The sequence below is a fragment of the Acomys minous genome (assembly GCF_964271855.1).
Source record: "Acomys minous genome assembly, chromosome: 13".
NCBI classification, from domain to species: domain Eukaryota; kingdom Metazoa; phylum Chordata; class Mammalia; order Rodentia; family Muridae; genus Acomys; species Acomys minous.
This window is the reverse complement of record NC_140495.1, coordinates 24,566,459-24,581,025: the sequence shown is the minus strand read 5'-3', so window position 1 is coordinate 24,581,025 and position 14,567 is coordinate 24,566,459. Positions and strand designations below refer to the sequence as shown.

Sequence of the window (14,567 nt, the reverse complement as noted above, 5' to 3'; positions counted from 1 at the left end):
CTTGTGTCTTTCTTCCCCCTACCCCCACCCCCGCTAGGGCTTTCAGGTGTGCTGTTAAGTTGCTTGTATGAGATGTCTCCAATTTCTTTATGAAGGCACTTAGTGCTATGAACTTTCCTCTTAGCACCACTTTCATTGTGCCCATAGGTTTTGGTATGGTGTGCTTTCATTTTCATTGAATTCTAGGAAATCTTTAATATCTTTAGTTCTTCCCTGACCCAGTTGTTCAAGTTTCATGTGTGTGTGTAGACTTTTTGTTATTTCTTTTGTTGTTCAAGTCTACCTTTAGTCCATGGTGGTCTGATAAGATATAAGGGGTTATTTCAATTTTCTTATATCTGTTGAGGCTTGCTTTGGGACCAACCGTATGGTCAATTTTAGAGAAGGTTCTATGAGGTGCTGAAAAGAAGGTATATTCTTTTGTGTTTGGGTGAAAGGTTCTGTAGATGTCTGTTAGGTCCATTTGATTCATGACATCTATTAGTTTCATTATTTCTCCATTTAGTTGCTGTCTTGATGATAGGTCCGTCGGTAAGAGTTGGATATTGAAGGCTCCCACTATTAATGTGTGTGGTTTGATGTGTGATTTAAGCTACAGGAGCATGATGATGATGATGATGATGATGATGATGATGATGATGATGTTGCTGTTGTTCTTACAAATGTGGATGTATTTGGTGCATAGATATTCAGAATTGAGATGTCATGTTGGTGGGTTTTTCCTTTGATGAGTATGAAGTGTCCTTCCTCATCTCTTTTGGTTAATTTTAGTTCAAAGTCTATTTTATTGCGTATTAGAATGGCTACTCCAGCTTGCTTCTTGGGTCTGTTTGCTTAGAAAACCTTTTCCTACCCCTTCACTCTCAGGTAATATCTATCTTTGTGGCTGAGGTGTGTTTCTTGTTTGCAGCTGAATGATGGGTCCTGTTTATACATCTATTCTGTTAGTCTGTGTCTTTTTATTAGAGAATTGAGTCCATTGATGTTGAGAGATATTAATGACCAGTAACTGTTAGAACCTTTTATTTTGATGTTGGTTGTGAAAATATGTGTATGTGCTTGTCTATTTTTGGTTTTGCTGTAGTGAAGTTATTTATGTCCTGTGGTTTCTTGGGTGTAGTCAACCTCCTTGTGTGGGAGCTTTCCTTCAAGTATCTTCTGTAGTGCTGGGTTTGTGCATAGATATTGTTTAAATTTAGTTCTATCATGAATATCTTGTTTTCTCCATCTGTAGTGATTGAAAGTATTACAGGGTATAGTAGACTATACTGACATCAGTGGTCTCTTAGGGTTTGCAAGACATCATCCCAGGCCCTTCTGGCTTTTATGGTCCCTGCAGGGAAGTCAAGTGTGATTCTCATAGATTTGCCGTTACATGTTAATTGGCCCTTTCCCTTGCAGCTTTTAATTTGTTGTTGTTGTTGTTCTGCACATTTTAGTGTTTTGATTATTATATGGCAGGAGGATTTTCTTTTCTGGTCTAATCTATTTGGTGTTCTGTAGGCCTCTTGTAAGATTGGAGAAGTTTTGAAAATATTTTCTGGTCCTTGGAGCCAGGAATCTTCTTTTTCTCCGATTCCTATTACAGTTGTCTCTTTCCTAAAATCGGAGAAAATGTCTTCTATGGTTTTGTTGAAAGTATTTTCTGGGCCTTGGAACTGAGAATCTTCCTTTTCTTTGATTCCTATGAAAGGTTTTGTGTCTTCTCATGGTGTCCTTGATATCTTGGACGTTTTGTGTCAGGAATTTTTAAGATTTAACATTTTATTTGATGGCTGCATTGACTCCCACTGTGTCTTCCACACCTGAGATTCTTTCCTCCGTCTCTTGCATTCTGTTGGAGATGCTTACCTCTGTACTTCCTGTTTTCTTCCTAAATTCTTCCTCTCCAGGATCTCCTCCGTTTTTGTGATTTCTTTGTTATTTCTATTTCATCTTCAGATCTTGGACCATTTTATTGAGTTCCTTCACCTGTTCGTTTGTATTTTCCTCCATTTCCTGAAATTTTTTTTCAGTTCCTTCACCTGTTTGTTTGTATTTTCCTGTAATTCCTTCAGTGATTTATTCATTTTCTCTCTAAGGGCTTCAAACTGTTTGCCTGTACCTTCTTATATTTAAGGATTTTATTTGTTTCCCCCATTACCATTTTCATAAGCATAGATGTAATGTCATTTTCTTGAGTTTCAATTGTGTTAAGGGATCCAGGGCAGCTTGCCATAGGATAACTGGGTTCTGAAGATGTCATATTGCTCTGGTTTTTGTTGACTGTGTTTTCGCACTGTCCTTTAACCATCTGGTTGACTATGGTATTGACTAGTACCTCCTGTTGCCCACTGGCATTCTCGAGGGGTGTGGGAAGAGGCCTGGGCAGGAAGCTGGATGTTCTTGTAGATGGTTCTCAGGGACTTGCCCATAGCTCTCCTTAGATATATGATTCTGGGGACCAATAATGCTCCTTAGGAGCCCAGACACCCTCCTCTCACCAAGTGAAGTCCCAGAGTCAGCTGCCCTGCTACTGGCTTTCTTGATCCAAGGTTAGTGAGGTCCTACTACCCAGACACTGTGCTCACTGAGTTGGAAGCCTTCCATGGGATGGTCCAAGGTTGGAGCCACAAGCCTCAGTACCAGAAGGTATCCACTCCACAGAATAGTGCAAGGTTGGGTCTGCAAGCCGTGGTTCCCAGACAGTGGGAGTGGCCATGTGGTCTGAGGCTAAGACCAGGCTGTTGGGAACCTAGGAGTTTTGCCAAGGTTTAGCCAGGTGACCTGAGGTTGGACCTGGGAGTTTCCTGACCATGGGTTCTTATCTCACCTGAGAAACGCAGATGTTGGGGATTTGGGGTCCATAGCACAACCTGTCAATTGCTCTGCTTTCACTGCTTTCCTGCTGTTCTGATACCATGCACACTTTGCACTACCATCCTAGATCTCTCAAAACTCATAGATTCAGAAAAGAAAAGAAAACTATGAAAAGTGATGTACCAAAATTGTTGAAGAACCAGTTAGAATTTCTGCCAATTATTCCAAAAAATTACAAGTTCAGTGGTGACCCCCTTAAGACATAACAGTCCTAAAAATGTGCACTCTAAGAACAGAATCACAAAACACATGAAGTGAGAACAGAGTTAAGAAGAAATTAGCAAATTCACAAATGTAAGTAAGGATGAACTCTCAGCCTTCACTACTACTAGGCAGAATACAGGATGGAAAGACAATCAGGAAGGATATAGGAGAGCTGTTCTTCTGCATCTAACTGAACTGCACGGGCTCAACAGGCAGCACAATGCATTTTTAAAGCACAATTGGAAAATTTGTTGAATCATACCCTGAACTAGGACATGTAGCTCAAGTGATTCAAAATTATTGGAATCATATATTATATAGTCTTTGATCCTAATGTATGGAGCTGATAGTAAAAGAGACGACAAAAAAAAAAAAAAAAGAAAGAAAGAAAGAAAGAGAAAGAAAAAAAGAAAACTAGAAAAGTTTTAAACATATGGAACTGTGTGGAAATGAAATCATAGCCAACCAAACTGTTGTATGCAGTTAGAACACTGAAAAAGAGTAGGAACTATATTACTAAATGCTTATGTTTGGATAGGAGGAGGCTCAAAGAATAAAAGGTACTCACATAAGTGAGGAAAACCTTTACCTAGTTGCCTGTGGTGCGCTCGCCAATACAGCACACCCTAGTTGTGTGTGAATCTGAACTATCCCCACAGGCTTGAGATTGAAATGTTTACTGCCCGGCTTGGTAGCGCTGCTTTGGGAGGTGCTAGAAACTCTGGGAATGGATGAGGTAGGAAACTGAGGACAGGTCCTTATCTGCCATGATGTGAACGCTTACCCACATGTTCCTGTCACCATCAACCAAGCTATTCCACCATGAATTCCTAGCTATGGTCCACTAAACCCTTCTGAAGCCTTAAACCAAAGTGAAACCTTCTTCCATTGAGTTGACTATGTTAGGTTTAGTCCCAGTAGCCATAAAACAAGCAGTACAAAAAATTAGTACAATGTTGCCATAGACCTGATTATGTGATGCCTGGGCCTTTCAGGACTTGGTTTAGGGAAGGAATTATCATGAATACTTTAAGCAGAGCTTCGTGGGCAATTCTTAGGTTGGAAATACCAAATGCCAATAAAAGGTCTATAATAATAACTATGTTTATAAGATTTCAGGTGTAGACAAGAACTTAAGGGTGGAGGGTTGTTCTTGTTACACTTTGGCAAAGGCACTCTATATTTTACTATTGTCCCAAAATTTTGAGTGAGGCCAGATTCAAAAACAATGGACTAACTAAGTTGGTAAAGGAACTGTGAAGCTAGGATAACATTCACCTTATGTGTGGCATGCTTCCTGCTCAATGCTTTTACCTAGGTTTACAGTGAAATTTGGGGGCCAAAGGCAGAGCGGAATGATGCGTAAGGAATGAAAGTTAGCCAGAAAAAGAACTTGTTTAAATAATTAAAGACATTGTAACCATGAAAAAGAAGCAAAGTACTTCAGGCTAGGACAGACAGTAGGAAGGATGCCTCCAAGTCATTTCAGGATTTATCATGACCTAATGAGTCAAGAGCTCCAGGATGTAAAACTACAAACTAAAAGACCTTCTTGTTACCCAAGTGTCTGTGCACCTGCTCACACAGAGCCTCTAAGCAGGTGTTTCCCTAGGTTGAGCTACCCAGGCACTCACAGACCACAAAGGCCAGGGGACCTGCCTCCCGCACAAGCAGACAGCAGAGCTGCATGTGATCCCCATGGTGCAAGTTACAGGTTCATATAGGCTTCCATCAAGTGTACAGGGAAAGCAGCAAAGCTAGTCAGCGTGCCGAGGGTGAGATTCCATGAAGGACGCTCCTAACAGATTGATGTAGAAAACCTTGCAAGTGAAGCCTATGATTCCTGGAACATAGAATATCCGTGAGCTTGGAGCTCAAATCACACCACCACACACCCCTAAGATCTATAGGATTTGCTGTTTCCTCTATTAGGTTTCAATCTTGCATTGGTCCCAGCCTTCTCTTATGCCCTATTTCTCCATTTTGGAATAGGAATATTTGCTTTGTCCTATTGTATATGATGTGCCTGGCACACACCAAACCCTTTCACCATGATGAGCTATTTTGCCATTTCTTCCTCATCATGATGGACTGAAACACTCAGAAATGATGAATAAAAACCCTTCCTCCTTTAAGTTGTCTTATGTCAGTTACGTTGATTACAGCATTGGAAAAGTAACTAACAAGTTGCAAGATAAAGTTCAACACACACACACACACACACACACACACACTTATATGACAGTAACTAGTGTGATAACAAAACTTAAAAACATACCATTTAAAGTTGAATAAAGAAAATGAACAATTTAGATTAAGTCTAACAAAATGTATAATTTATGTCTTGAATTATAATAGAACAATGAAATCATAGGAGACCTAAACAAATGGAGTATTACTATTTTAGTAGACCAGAGAACATTAAAGTGTAGTGCATGGTTCTGAATCAGGCTGATGACAGACTGAGTGGATATGAATATACATGAAGTGAAACTGTCCACAGTGGAACACAGAGATTTTAATAAATCCCAGGAAGGGTAAGATGTGGAGGCTCCCCATATCCAATGAGAAAGTTGGAAGGAACAGAAATAAAGAGGCTCATAATATTACTGCAGAGATAATAACTAAGAATTTTCCAGATCTAACAAAAGACACTAATCCACTTATTAAGGACATTCCAGGCCAATGTAAATAAAGGAAAATCATATAGACCTAGACAACAGATGAAACAACAGGAGTACAGATTGCCATCCTGGGAATGACAAACCTATCCAGGACCTCTCAACAGCAGCGATATAGGACAGTATAGCAATAGTTTGAGAGCACTGAAAAGAGATAATATTTCAACCCACTTATTTTATACCCAGTGAAAATATATCTCAAGATTATAATTTAGAATGAAATCAACAACTTAAGGCAATCCTACTGGGTGTATTCTGTCCGAAGAAGGGTAATTTTAAGGTAGAAAGACTTGTGTGCAGGAAGAAAGGTACAAAGAAAATAGGAATTGTGGCCCTAAATTTAAATGATCTTCAATTATATTAAACACAACAGTAATGTCTAACAGTAAAGAGAAATGTGTGTGTGTGTGTGTGTGTGTGTGTGTGTGTGTGTGTGTGTGTGTAATATATACACACACATACACATATGAGCAAAGTAACGAGAGCTTGGTTTTCTTTGGTTATAAAACTGTAGTACCTACTCTAAGAGACAAAAAGAAAGAAATAATAAAAATGAAAACACTCGAGAAAAGAATAGAAGTATAGAATGTGTGCAAGAACAATAAAAAATAAAATAACATGCTACCTTGAAATGCTAATGAATCACAGTAAGTGTGGGTGAATTTAATGTTTCAGTTTAAAGTAAAAAATTGTCAAGCTTGACTGAAAACGTCTTAATGAGCTATATAAAATGAACGGCTTGCCTTTTAAAAAGTATAGAAATGTTGAAATTAAAAGGTGGAAAAATTGCCAAGCATGATGATTCGCACCTTTAATCCCTGAACTAGGGAGTCAGAGGCAGATGGGTTTCTGTGAGTTTGAAGCCAGCCTTGTCTATATAGAGAGATCCTGTCTTCAAGAAAGAAAAAAGGCAAGGGATGGGATAACAATTTAGATGTAATATGAATAAATTAATAAAATAAAAAAAAGAAAGAAGAAAGGTAGAAAATGCATATGCTATGTGCACATTATTATCAGACAGACTAAAATTTAACAGAATCTTACTAGCAATAAAAAGCCACATACATCTATTAAAATATCAAGTGAAAATTATTAAAAGAGAAAGAAAAGGAAAAATAGAAAAATTCGTAGTATTACTGGTAGATTGTGTAGCATTTTGTGACTAATACCACAAGCAGACACAAATTCAGAATAACAGATTTAAACAACTCCATCACTTGCCTCGCCTGCATGGACAGCGCTGAACAGCCCCAGAATGGATGTGCGTACTTTTTAAGCATGCCTGCAGCATCCCTGCACCCTGCTCCTGCCCCATGCGTAAAATGCGCGAAGGAAGACATAGCACATCGCAAGAGATTGGATCCACTTACAGTGTGCTCTCTGACTATCGTGGAACTAAGCTAGAAATTATTACCAACAATATAGCGCCCCAAAATCATGATGTGCCTAGAAATTAAGAAAAAGTTCCCAAATAGCTGATCAAACAGACATCACAATGGAGATTAGAAAATGCTTTGAATGGAAAGACCATGAAAGCACAGATATCAAAACATGTGGGGAACAAGAAAAGATGGGGAATTTTAAAGTCTGAATTGTGTATTTTAGGAAATAAGACAAACTTCAAATTAATTAGCTGCGCAGATACCATGAGAAGGTAGAAAGTGAACAGCAGGCAAGCAGAGTCCATAAAAAGAAGAAAAGACATTGGTGAGACAGAAAACAAACATTTAGCAGAGAAAAAAATCAATACAGCACTAGTTGGCTCTTTGGAGAGACTAACAAAATAACAAGCCTTGCAATCCTGTGCGAGGAGAAAGAAAGGGGCCCCACGTTCTGAATGAAAAGGTCCTTCCCTGCAGATGGTGCAGATGTTAAATACCAAGAGAGGCTTGTGAAGAACTGTGTGCCAGCCAACTGAAACTTTAAATGTAATGAGAAAATTCTGAAAAAAAAAATGTACATTACTAAAAATCATAATGAAGAAATGAAAAATCTGAATCAGCTTCTAGCCATTAAGGAGATTAAATCAGTAGAACAGATTTTTCATACAAATGACACTCCTGCCTCTTAAGACTTGCCTGGTGAGGTACAGTGTGAGGGCTCACACTCCATATGAGCCCCAGCACAGCAGAAGGGAGGGGGAGGAAGCAGAGAGGGAGATGGGAAGAAAGGGAGGAAGAGTTTCACTGGTTCAGTCCTTCACGCCAGCCTTTTAGAATATAGAGGAGGAGGGCGTCCCCTCCATAGAGAAACCTGATTCCTAAAACTAACTGGCAGCCAGAGCCCATCAGTACACAGGCAGATGAGGCAGGGCCAGCATGGCAGCAACACCTTTAATCCCAGCACTCAGAAGGCAGAGGCGGGTGGGCATCTGTGAGTTTCAGGCCAGCCTCATCTACAGAACAGTGCCAGGCCAGCCTGGTATGTGTAGTAATTTCCAAGCTAGTCAAGGCTACAGAGTGAGAGCCTATGTCAAAAATTATGTAAATAAACACACACATCTCAAAACAAATAAATTGTAGTTCACTTGGGACTAACGAGATAGCTAAATGGTGTAAAAAGTGCTAGCTGTTTTTGTAGACTATGTGGGATTCACTCTCAGTGCCCAGAACTGCTTGTGACTCTAGCTCTGTGGGACCTAATGCCCTCCTATGGCTTAGGCTCTCGTACACACATGTTCTCATATTCTCCCACAGGCTTACACACACACACACACACACGCATACACACACACATTAAAAAATAGTAAATCTTAAAACAATAATACAGTAGCTTGCCTTACCTGAGATTGCTACAGGAATGCAGTGTTACTTTACGATTAGTAAATTAATCAGTGCTATTCATTCCTCTGTGGTAATTGACTAGGGGAGAAAAATTACACAATAGTTTTTGAAGAGTACACAGTACACTCACTGTGCTGGCTAGCTTTTGTGTCAACCTGACACAAGCTAAAGTCATCTGAGACTTTAAGAAAGTTTCAATTAAGAAAAAGCCTTCATAAGACCAGGCTGTCGGCAAGCCTGGAGGGCATTTTCTTAATTAGTGATTGATGGGGAGGGCCCAGCTCATTATGGGTGACTCCATCCTTGGATGGTGCTCCTGGGTGCTATAAGAAAGCAGGCTGAACAAGGCATGGAGAGTAAGCCAGGAAGCAGCACCCCTCCATGGCCTCTGCATCAGCTCCTGCCTCCAGGTTCCTGCCCTGACTCCCCTCAGTGATGGACTGTTACCTGGAAGTGTAAGCTGAAATAAACCCTGTCCTCCCCAAGTTGCTCTGGTCATGGTGTTTCATCATAGCAATAGAAACCTCATGTCATACTCATGTATGACAAAAGCTCTTAAACTGGAAGCTACCGGGAATGTCTCTTAAAGTAGCATCCTCAGACTGTGCAGGCGTGGCCAGGTGCCCTTGTTTCAAGGACATAAACACCAGTTTGTTTCCCGTCAGATAAAGCCCTGTACGCTTCCAGCTCAGCCTGCTCCCTGCCCATCAGCCTTCCCTTCTACCAGGCTTCCCTTTCATTGGCCACACGTCACTCCAGCGTCACAGGGAGCCTGTACAGTCAGCCACATCCCACTACCCTCCAGCCTGGCTTCATTCCAAATTCTCTCTGTCCTCATCTGCTTTCCATTGCTGTGATAAGCACCATGACCAAAGTCAACTTGGAAGAGGAAAGGTTTATTTGTTTACAGATTACGCAGCCCATCACTGAGGGAAGCCGAGGCAGGATCTCAAGGTGTGAACCTAGAGGCAAGACCTGAACCAGGCCAAGGAGGAACACTAGCTCACTGGCTTGTTCTCACTCAGTCTGCTTTCTTAGACCACCCAGTACCCCCACCCAGGAGGAGAACCGCCCACAGTGGGCTGGACCCTCCCTTATCAAACATATAACTAAGAAAAATGTCCTACAGACAATTGGCCCCCAGTTCAATCTGATGGTGTCAGCTCCACAGTCGAGGTTCTTTCTTCCCAGATGACTCTGGTTTGTGTCACGGTGGCAAAAGCTAGCCAGCACACCCTCCCGTTGTTGTCTACCCCCCCATCCTCTTTTGGGGGAAGACTACACAAATACGGTGCCCTGTAAGAAGGCACTTCATGACGGTAATCAAACACACCCTATGCCAGTTGTCCTATGATCTGCTGACTGGGCTCCACCTCACAGCTTCCTCTCAGTAAAGTGCCACTCTGAGGTGTAGAAGACACAGGACCACTGAGATAACACCCTGGCCCTTCCTTGCAAGCCCCTGGCCCACCAATAGTGATCTTTACAGTCTGCTCACACTCAGGCTGGAGGTGGACACACTGAGCACCTGCCTGCACTGTGCTTCTGGTGGCGAGTGTCTGTCCTTATGCACAGCATCCCCATTCTCCCTCGCCTAGGAATGTACCAGGTGATCGAGGGCATCGTCTCCCCTGTCAACGACAGCTACGGGAAGAAAGACCTGGTGGCTTCCCAACACCGAGTGGCCATGGCCCGGCTGGCCCTGCAGACATCTGACTGGATCCGGGTGGACCCCTGGGAGAGTGAGCAGGCGCAGTGGATGGAAACGGTGAAGGTGCTGAGGTAACTGGAGTCATGTTGTTGACCTACAAGGGGAAAGGATGGGACAGGTTGCTGAGATGGCCGCAGCCAGACTGTCCCAGCTAAGACCAGAGAAATGTCTCCACTTACATGGGAGAGACCTGCAAAGTCACCTTTTCAGAAGCGTCCCTGGGCAAAACTCAGTGAGAAGATTCTGGTATTTGGGACAGTCACGTGTGAGAGGACTGCCGCTCCATGCCCTCTATCAACGGCTCTATAAACAGATGACTTAGCCTCTCTTAGACCTCTTCATCACTTGCAAAGACAGTATGATCAAATAAAAAATTTTAAACAGCTTTCCTGGCTGAAAACCAACAAATTGCCTTCACAACGGGGGCCTTTAATTTCCCATCACTGACAAGTTTGAAGGCTGAACCCGTATAATAAACCCTCTCTTCTGCCTGTTCACTAGACATGGGCTTTAACGTAAAGGGGAAGGGGGTTATTTTTAAGAGCAGAAATGGTTACTCTAGATTATCTTCTGTCTTCTGAATTCTTGCTGGTGTTCAGCATCTCCACGACAGCTCTCTGAAAGCCCTGGGCCAGCCCTGCCCATTAGCACAGTGGGCCTGCCTGCCTCATCCCTGTTGGCAGGCTGCTCTGCCAGAAGGCACTGTAGGGCTGTAACCTGTGCGCTCACTCAGGTTCTACGTCTTCTGGTAGGTAGGTAAGGAACCACAGTGAGCAGTCAGCCACTCCAGTGCCACCTCAGAACCTGCTGCCAAACTGATCGGACAGATATTTAGTAACTGTGTAGACACACTCTCTCTTCTTTTTAATCACCCTTTGGCATAAGCCAAATCTCTCACTCTGAAAACATGCAGCCAGAGCATCCTTTTAGATGGTTCAGTGGTTAAGAGCACTGTCTGCTCTTCCAGAAGTCCTGAGTTCAATTTCCGGCAACCACATGGTAGCTCTCACCCATCTGGGATCTGATGCCCTCTTCTGGCATACAGCTGTACATGCAGAAAGAGCACTCACATACATAACTTAAATAAGTAAGTCTTTAAAACATAAAATAAAGCGAACCTTTCCCACCACTCGCTCCCGTAGAATAATCCAGAGGAGCAGAAGTAAGAGAATAGATTATCCAGCAAATCATTTAGCTATAGTAAATACTCGGCAGCTAGGGCTTTCTCCCCATCCCTGTGAGAGCAGCATTTGCCTGGCACTCAGGCTTTGAAGCCATATTGAGCTGAGTGACTTGATGTAAGTGATTTGGCCTTGCTAGACCTCAGTTTCTCACCCAATAAAGTGAGCATATCAGCACCTGCCACAAAACAGGACACTGGTTTTGTTGAGATGCTACAGGCAAATTAGCTGATGGGCAGTAGATGCTAGTTAATGTAATAATGCTGGCTGCAGTTTGTCCTCAAAACCAGAACGCCACTGGTGGACACATAGCTGATGGCATAGTAATCCATGTTGCAATTGCTTCTGCACAACGCCTATGTGAGCGGAGAACCTACCAAACACGCTCTCTCTCTTTTCCCTTTGCCTGTTAGTCAAATGCTCTGGACACTGGATACACAGCACACTTCCTAGGTCCACCACCCATGTACTCAGAGGCTGTGAGCTCACTGGACTGGGTGAGGAGGGGAGACATCCAGTATTTCAGTTGCTCCTGGTGATTCTAATATGATCTAGGCTTGAGCCCCACATTCGGCCCCCAAATGAGGCAATCAGGATTCTGACCAGTGCTGAGACCCACTTAAAGAGCAGTTGACATGTGGTCACAACCTTGGCTGCCAAAATCACTTGGAAAGCTTTCTTTAAGGCTCTCTCCCAGACCAGGGCTCTCAGATTGCTGGCACAGACACTAACCACAGGCATCTGTGTAAAGGTCCCAGTTGAATTATGTTTTACTGGTGTGGTTGAGACTCGCCAATAGAGTCAGCCTTTTTTTTTTTTTTTCAGTAGATAGCTGATGAATTTTTTTTTTTTAAGGTTGAAAATCAAGTGGTTTTAGAATCATGGTAGAAATCAGCTCCCGTACCTGCTGCATTTAATGTCCTCTTGATGGTGGTCACAGTGGATTCACAACACAATATGACAAAGGTCACTGATATCAGTTCACTGAGGCACTCATTGGAGACTCTTTTTATCCTGGCGATGTTGTTTACTTTTCTGCTAATGCAATAAAGTCCAGGCCAGCTTTAATGGGCAAGCCTGTGGTAACTGGGGTTGCCACTTTTTCCTTACAGTGGAAAATAACTACAAGAAACGATTTTTAAAATCTTAGTTTTGCTCACACTTTGAAAATTTTCAGCCCTGATCTAGCATTGCTGTTTCTGGCCCATTACGAGGCAGAACATGAAGGTGGAAGGCTAGGGTGTGGCCAACGTACTCATGTCATGGTGGCCAGGAAGCAAAGCGACAGAGGGGAGCCCAGAGTAAGGCCCAGGCCCCCAAAGACATATCCTCAACTAGACCTCACCTCTCAGAGCTTCTGTCATCTCTGAAAGATGCTTTAAATCACAATCCCTCATGTTGTGGGGAAGGCCTTAGTCAAAGTGCCACTTCATGTGGCCTGTCCTCCACCCACATCACCTCACGAACCCACAGCAAACACGACCTCATGCCCTCATTCTACAGAGATCAGTGAGGCTCAGGAATGCCCCGTTGGTCACAGTCACACAGCCAAAAAAGCAGTAGGCTGAGCTCTGGCCACTGGGCTCGGAAGGCACACCACAGCCATCCTCTAAAATAATGGTGCTGGTGGCGTGTGAGGGGGCTGACTTTTCCCTTGCCATAGTTACCCTTTGCTGGGGTGCCCCTCAGCGAGCTTCTGAAGCTGCAGAAATCATGCTGGCAGGGTCAGTTCAGAGGCCTAGGGCTGTGCACAGTGGAGTGCCACTCAGGCAAGCAGCAAAAAGCCAGCAAGGACCACTACCCAAGGAACAGAAGCCACCGGAAGTATGTGCTGAGTCCTAAAAGTAACCCTCCTCTTGCAAACGCAGCCGTGATGATGCCCCATTGAGTACGGAGCAGGAGTCTCGATTGAAGAGAGATAGCTTAAAACCAAGCATGTCAAATTTGCAGAAGTCTGATCGTACCTAACATGCTCTATGGTTTCAGGGTGACAGCCAGCGGCGCGAGGGCCGGAATTCAACCCACGCCAGGCTCTAAGCCACCTCCTCATAGCCTTTTAAAATACAAGTGTGTGGTAAGAGTGATTCAGGAGCTAGTTGAAGGCCACATTGTGCCTGGGCTTAACTGTATGCAGCCCATGCCTTCACAGAATCCTGAAATCAGGCATTACCACGTGCGCTTTCCAAAGGAAAAATGCATGTTTAAACTTACATCTGTCTGTTTTTGAGAGACTATGCCTTGGGCACCTAGTCAACACTAACCCCTGTATTTACAATAGGGAATCCCTGAGACCTGTCGACAGGCTGCGTGTGTCGAATGTGCTGAAGTGAACTGAACGGGGCTCTGTAGTGTGTGCTTTCTGTCCTGCCTCCTGGACACTGCCTGGCACATGCTCCATACTCATGGAATGGTCTAAGATGTGTAGAAGCAAATCGTCACTTCTGAGGCACTGGGGTGGCGTCAGAGGGTCTAGAATACAGCACACTCAAACAGTGTGTTTACACTGCAGGCACCATCACACTGAGCTGCTCAGATCCTCGGCCCAGAGGGAAGGCCCAGACCCCAGCAAAATATCATCAGCCTCTGCAGGTAGGTGCTGACCGACCCCTCATCTGCAGCCCTCTCAGCATGGACAAGGAATTTGAAGCCTGCTGGTAGTGTAAATATGTCCAAGGTCAAAAGGTCAGATTAGACAACCTACCTTTCCCACGTCCACCCCAACCCCATTAATTTTGCTAATTTGAGATTTACTGCCCAAAGTTGTTGAGTCACCTTGTGACTTGTGCTTGTGACATGGATTACAGTGAGGGACATGTAGGGACAAACTGGGTTTGTTTAAGAGCCTTAGCCTTTGAATTTAGATGAGAGACTAGCACTTCCTAGCAGCCACTCAGTGACGTCCTCAAAGGAGGAAAGTTGGCTTTAGGGGAGCTCAGGGTTCTCTTCCTAACTTAGCAACCCTGGTCTCCACTTGGTTTTGTCCAGCTTGGAAGAAGCAAGTCCTATGATTTCAGAGTGTGCCAAGCCCTGGGGCCCAGGGTCACAGACGTGGCTCTCTCCTGGAAACACACAGGAGTGGGAGCATGTTGGAGGAACGGATAAGACATAAACTGCGAGTCACTGGCCCCTCTGGCCACATTTTCAGCAG

General features: G+C 43.5%; 1 protein-coding gene across 5 annotated transcripts in view; it reads left to right on the top strand.

Moving 5' to 3' along the window:
- NMNAT3 (nicotinamide nucleotide adenylyltransferase 3) overlaps positions 1–14,567 on the top strand; it is a 115,262-nt gene that overhangs the window by 93,175 nt on the left and 7,520 nt on the right. For all 5 annotated transcript variants that reach the window (XM_084753420.1, XM_084753422.1, XM_084753419.1 and 2 more), the window contains 2 exons: positions 10,126–10,309; positions 13,929–14,008. In XM_084753420.1, the coding sequence (XP_084609546.1) occupies positions 10,126–10,309; positions 13,929–14,008 (264 nt within the window). The remainder of the gene's footprint in view (positions 1–10,125; positions 10,310–13,928; positions 14,009–14,567) is intronic.